The 7197-nt window shown below is 35.5% G+C and overlaps 1 protein-coding gene across 1 annotated transcript; it reads right to left on the reverse strand.

Moving 5' to 3' along the window:
* Window positions 1–6051: 6051 nt before the first annotated feature.
* LOC119836272 (3-oxoacyl-[acyl-carrier-protein] reductase FabG-like) lies at window positions 6052–6840 on the reverse strand. Its single transcript, XM_038361560.1, has one exon. It carries the CDS (start codon window positions 6829–6831, stop codon window positions 6079–6081), a length of 753 nt encoding a protein of 250 aa, XP_038217488.1. The 5' UTR covers window positions 6832–6840; the 3' UTR covers window positions 6052–6078.
* Window positions 6841–7197: the final 357 nt, after the last annotated feature.

Consider the following 7197-nt stretch of genomic DNA (forward strand, 5'->3'; position numbering starts at 1 on the left):
TTTAATTACTTTGGCAATTGAAACTCAGAAAACTGATGTTCAAGTCTCTCATGAGGCTACTACTCTAGCTGAACAGTTAAAAGATTTCAGTTTCATAGTTTCATTGGTTGTTTGGTATGACATACTTTTTCAAATTAACGTCGTTAGTAAATCTCTACAATCACCAGATACAGATCGCAGTAAATGCACAGAAATGTTGAAAAAATGCTGCACTTTCTTGGAAGAATATAGAAATACAGGCTTTAAAAGCGCCATTTCAACTGCAAAAGAATTGGCTGAAGAACTGGAAGTTGAACCTGTGTTTAAGGCCACAAAAAGAATTCGATTTGTTAAGCGTCAAGCTGATGAAACTGCCCGCGACGAGCCTATTGTTTCTCCTGAAAAGAAATTTGAGGTAGAATTTTTCAACTCTCTCTTGGACGCTACATTAATTTCAGTTAATGAAAGATTTGAACAGTTCAATGAGTACTCGGATTGCTGGTCTTTTTTGTACAATATAAAACAGATTCCTGAAAAACCCGACCTTGTCAAACTCTGTAGTGATCTCCAATTGAAATTAACTGTGAATTCTAAATCAGATATAGATGGTTGTATGTTGTGTGATGAACTCATAAGACTGAAATCTTTTTTGCCTGATCAGAATGTGGCTACCCCTGCTTATGTTTTAAATTTTATTAAAGATCGCAACTTACAGGAACTGTATCCAAATGTATGGATAGCATTTCGAATATTACTAACTATACCTGTAACGGTTGCTAGTGGAGAAAGAAGTTTTTCCAAGCTAAAGCTGATTAAAACATATCTACGATCGACAATCTCTCAATCTAGATTAACAAACTTAGCAACTTTATCAATCGAAAACGAAATTGCAGAAAACATGGACTTTGAACGTCTAATAAAAGAGATCGCCGATGTAAAGGCTAGAAAAGTGAAATTTTATTAGTTTTTTAAATAAATGTTTTTTTTAAATAGATAGTTATTTCATTGTACACATTGCCTCTTTTCGTATGTAATTGAATTGCAGTTAGGGGGCGCCGAAGAATTCTCGCCCAGGGCGCTAGTAGTGCTAAAACCGGCACTGGATATAAAGTACCCTTATTCTATTAGCAGTTATCTCAAACACATCCGATCAGCTGTTTTACGTAAAAAGCATTCACCTGTCTCAAGCGTTCACGTTTATAATATAATAGCTGTTCCCCCGGTGCCGTCCGTGGTAATAGGTATCCAATAGTGAAGAATTGCTACTGAAATTTTGCTTAATTAGCAGTTATTGGTGAAAATTACATAATTACAATCATGCTATGAACTAGCATTTCGCCCCGGCTTCGCCCGTGGTACATACGAGTATATAGCCTATGTCACTCAGTGAAGTTGCAGCTTACTAATGGTCAAAGAATATTTATAATCGGTCCAGTAGTGTTTGAGTTTATCCATTACAAATAAACAAACAAACAAAAACAAAAATTCTTCGTGATTATTACATTAGTGTAAATGTAGATATAAATAAATCCTATGCGCTTACTCTCTTCAAATATCTTAATTTCATGACCGCATATTTGGTCGGTAAGAATCCTCGAGTAATATCTAAAATTCATACAAAGTTCTCATAACAAGCATCAATTGTCAAGCTATAAATGATGTACACATAAATCTACTTTCACAGCGTACGCATGAACATACAGATATAAAAATATCAAGATGAGCAATTGAGATCAATGACAAAACATTGTAGACTGAATAAAATATAAGACGCGAGCTCGCGATATAATACTATTGATAAATTTACCAACGTCTCACATGATATTACGGGGTGGCAATGTTGCCACCCTCCTGTACCCATTATTATGCCGGGCAGGTCGCGAGATGCAGGGTTGGCAGGTAAATATTGAATTTGTGCAAATCTTTGATCCTTAAATAAAATTGCATCGAAATCGCTAATTCGAAGTGTAATAACTGAAAAACTGTCGAGACAATTTTTTTTCTGTATATATAGTAATGTTGCGAAAATCTTCTGGTACGCATTAAAAAATTGAATTGGTAATGATATTGAATAATTGAACCATCTCAAAGTATATACATGCAGCATATTATATCATATGTGCTTATAAATTATCAAATGATAAACGCCTACCATTGATACTGAGATTTACATTAGATACATTTTCATTAATCCGCTTCCGTGAAGTTACTATTTCACTTGTAAAATAAAGTACAAGTATAACAGTTAAGACAATTTCCGTAAAGCACACCTTTACCTATTCTGTTTGACTTATCATACACTTGGAGGCTAGCAACATTAACATATAAGAACTCGCAATCGACAGCCCTAAAGCAGGCAGCCCGGCGGGACGGCACCGATGAGTCGTCATTAATAACGACAGCGGAAATGTATCAAAAGGTGACGCGTGTCCCTTCGTCTGTCTCCAGCCTTATTTATGATGCCAACAAACAATATTTATTTCGTCGCATACGTCTATACATCATGGCATTAGCAAGTACGTGGATTGTGATACAATTGGATGCTGAAATTAAGGGACTTTTTTGAGTCTGCGTTTTTGGTTGATCGTTATTTATATTTGAATACGACAGAACTGCTTATAGGTATATTCTAATTTAATTATTAGCTGCGATAATTATTAGATAATTATTTTTTAATTTTTATTGCACATGCTATGGTTGATGATAAGATTGAGGAAATGCTGGACAGTGTCGAATACCATCACACCTCATACAAAGATGAGGTTGGCCGCTTATTTCAAATTGTGGCGGGAAATTGAACTAATGATGCTTTCAGTATACGAAAAGTTTAAACGATTAATTCTGTCTTGTAACCAACTTAGCTAGGTTAAAATAAATAATAATCAATATATAAATTTACCTTTAACAGTTCAAGAGCCGAGCTAGTAGATAATATATAATTATACTAGTCATTATATTTGTACAAGCTATGATCACATTACATGATCCTAATAAAAAACATCGCGAAGTAGGGTAAATGTACCCATAATGGAACTATTCGTCACATGAAATATGGATACACAATTTACACAATATCGTAATACGTCAGAGTGTCGCAGGCTCTCCCGAGGCGTCTACCCCAATTACCGTTAGAATTGTTTTGTTCTCCTATCTATTACTTTTCCCAGCTAACTGGGGAATTTGGGAGGCTGACTTACAAAAAATACGTGGTTAGGGCGATAACAATGATTGATAGATTCGTGATGGAAAACTATATTAATTATACGGTCTAATGGGTTCTCTGCTTCGGGACGTTAATGTTAATCGCATAAAATTTGTTTTCCGATGTCTCAACGGCTCATTAATGAAAAAAATTAAAAGGCAAATAGTGCATTTCTATCTACATACATTCTATCGATTCCTTTACTTACTGTAGAATGTAAATGTCAAATGTTCTAAATATAAAATGATAGGATTTAAAAGTTTGTGGGTTTATAAATACGTCTTGAAGTAAATTGAACCTTCACGGTCCACCCACACACAATAACTGCATTCAAAGAAGTCAAACCATTTTTCTCAAGTCGCGCTCGCTCCCCACATAATAGATAGCAGGAACAGACCACTTACTCCGTGCATTAGTCTAAACGTAAATTAACTTGAATTTACTATTGTACCTAAAACAAAACCAATATACCGCCTATAAATTCACAACTACGTCCGAAACACTTGAAGTGTGTCTTAACCGCGCGCGCGGTACATATGTTAGCCAAGAAAGGGTTAAGCAAGTGCTACCTGTGGGGGTGGGCGTGGGGGAGGATTTACACCCCTCATTTGTTTGCGATGACCCCCAAGCACTATCTTGTGAGCGCGCTGTATCTTGGTATCACCTTGTCGTGGTTAGCTGTGGTTTACATGGCGCCTAATATCTTAAGATTTTTTCATATATTAGTGTATGCTGCGTTTGATCAGAGGGGAGAACGATATATCTATGGTCATATTTCATGATTCCGATATAGAAAATTTTACTTTATATTAAATGCATAATGCTGAGTGAATTATTTCCTACTGAAAGATGTAGTCTTAGATTTGTTTTAGAATAACAACCTGATAGTAGTTGGCCTACGTTGGCCAAATCTATGCATTTATTTCTGTAAACGATAATAAGTTTTGCAAACAAAACACAGAGTTCGAATATATGTAAATGGGTGAGTAACATATCCTCTTATAGGCTCATATAAAGTGATAACTTATGGTTGATGACTACATTAGACTTAATCCTTATGGTCATCATAGATGATAAGGACCCTGTACATAAAGTTAATAATAAATGGCAGATCCATAATTTATTGATGGTAAAATGACAATAACAGCATGTGAACGCGGCTTAAACAGCGGCGCGTTAACATAACGGCATTGTATGGCTGTTTTAATATTAAGCCCGTTCGCAATATTTACGAACGATATTAGCGCATGGCGTCCTGTTACGTGTGCACTTACCCGACGCATCCTGCTAAGATTGGAAGGTAAGGCAAGTTTTAAGTTTTGCATAATTCCCAACTTAGGGATAGCAGTTGGGAAGATTTGTTTTCAGATTTTGTGATGCTTTATTGAGTTGGTGTTTACGTTTTTTACGTATGTTGTTATATAGTACTTGTATTTAATCTGTGGTGTGAATTTTATGCGATAATCGGTGGTATGTAGGTATGCGCGTTTGTTTCAGTGTTTTTATAACTATACTTACATTATACAGCTGAAGAGTTTGTTTATTTGTTATTACGCACTAATCTCAGGAACTACTGGTCCGATTTGAAAAATTCCTTCAGTGTTAGTTAGCCCATTTATTGAGGAAGGCTATAGGCTATATATGTACCACGGGCGAAGCCGGGGCGGGCCGCTAGTTACTACAAAATTTTGATGTTTAGAATACACGATCATGAACTGAATGAAAATCGCTGTGCTTTTTCATTATTATCTTCTCATTTAATGTATAGCATTATAAATTATGCATTATCATCCTTCCATATATTCTATCCACTATAGGAACAGGCCTCTTGAGAAGGTGCACTTTATGCATGTAATTATTCCGTAGCCGATTGTGAAAAGAGATTAGATGATGTAAGTATTTTAGTAGGAATAATTAATAAGAAACTGAAAAATGTCTGCAATCTATATTGATATCATAGAGAGGTACGATGTAAATATGTTTGTAAAAACTATTGGACCGATTTCAAACATTCTTTCACTATTAGAAAGCTTCAACTTGACTAAGTGACATTGGTATCACTACATAGTATAATCGAAGTTAATTTCTCTGTCCCTATGTATGCTTAAATATATAAAACTACGAAACGGATTTTGAAGGGATGTTTTTTTAATAGATAGAATGAATAAAAAGAATTGTGTTTAATGCTAATAAAACTTAGAAATACATAATTTTCACATTTTTTTTTACATGATTTTCGAATATATAAAATATTCGCTTTTAAGGCAACAATAAATAACTAACACTTTTTACACAGCAGCTATAATATTTGATATTAATTTTAAAACTACGGAAAAATTGTGACATAAAGAAGACTCTAGAAGAAAGTTATCGGTTACTTGGTTCAATATTTTGCGCCAAGATAATTGAACGTCTTCTCCGAGTTTAAGTTATTGCTAGAAATTGAAATAAATAGTTTTAGATGAAACAAAGTTTTAAGTTTAGGTCTTAACGAGTTATGCAATGTTCAAATAGTACCTACATTAGTTGGACCACTTGTAAAAGATATTCGAACTAATCTAAATGAGGCAAAATTTGTGTTTTGTATGTCAGTTTGTAATGTTTTCACGTAAAAACTACTGATTTTAACGGTATACGGACTTACTCGGGTGAAACCGCGGGGCGCAGCTAGCAGTATTATAAATGCGAAAGTTTGTAAGGATGTGTGTGTGTTTGTTGCTCTTTCACGCAAAAACTACTGAACCGATTGCAAGGCAATTTAGTACGTAGACAGAAAGGAAAGGCTGGAATAACATATAGGCAATTTTATCCCGATATTCCTACGGGAGACCAGACTTACGCGAGTGAAACCGCGGGGCACAGCTTGTACCATATAATATAATGGCAAGTATATACATTTAATATTTCACTAACAAATAACCATTATCTGACGTATAAATGGATCCAGTCACACTCTTGGCTTTATCACTTGCCATAAACAGAGCTAAATCAGCAATCTCCTCTGGTTCTCCCCAACGATTGAGCAGCGTCCTAAATCCTATTTCCTCATATGGTAAATGTATACCAGCATTTGCAAATATCTTAGTTTTGACCGGTCCAGGTGAAATAGCGTTCACTCGCACTCCATACTTCGAGAGTTCTATAGCAGCACCACGCGTGAAATGGTCCAACCCAGCTTTTGAAACACAATTAGCAGTGTACTCAGCATTTGGTATCTCCGTACTACCCACACTGGATATGTTTATGATATTACCTTTACTAGCTATGATGTAAGGTGTAGCTAGTTCAGTTATTACGACGGCTGCACGAAGATTGATTCTCATTATTTCATCGAACGTTCTCATAAAACCTCCTTCTAGCGTACATCGTCTTAGGATACCAGCGCAGTTTATCAGTACGTCTAGTTTGGTGAATTTATTTATTGTATCTGTAATAACTTTTTCAGCATCATCGTCTTTATTAAGATCAGCCTTTATTACGAGAGGGTTTTTACTATAATCGTTGCACTTTTTAGCAATTTCTCGAAGGCGTTCTTCATTTCTTCCAACGATAGCGACATGAGCTCCTTCTTTGGCGAATGCAATTGCTATAGCGGCACCTAGGCCAGAACTCCCGCCAGTAACAACAACAACTTTCCCATTAAAACTCATTATACTTATTACCAGTTGAACAAGTCTCGGACAATGCAGAATTGATCTATTTACCGATGTTTATAAGCGACGCAGATCGTAAGACCTTTGCCAACAATGGCTTTGTATTTTAATTTAATTGATGTAATTATCATACCCGTAAATGGAATAAGGAATATTTTATAACTGTTAATCTAAATAGAGAATAAATTTGATGCGGAAATTTCTTGTGGCAGAGTAAGTAAAAGAACAGAACTAGAGTTTAGTGTAAGTAATACTGGTAAGTAGTGTTTATAGGGTAATAAGGGTTATAAGGGGGGTAAGGGGGAGAACGGACCTAACATCTTTCCGGCCTCAATTGTCATCCTCACCTGCACGCACTAATAG

Source organism: Zerene cesonia, chromosome 23 (genome assembly GCF_012273895.1).
Source record: "Zerene cesonia ecotype Mississippi chromosome 23, Zerene_cesonia_1.1, whole genome shotgun sequence".
Taxonomy (NCBI): Eukaryota; Metazoa; Arthropoda; class Insecta; order Lepidoptera; family Pieridae; genus Zerene; species Zerene cesonia.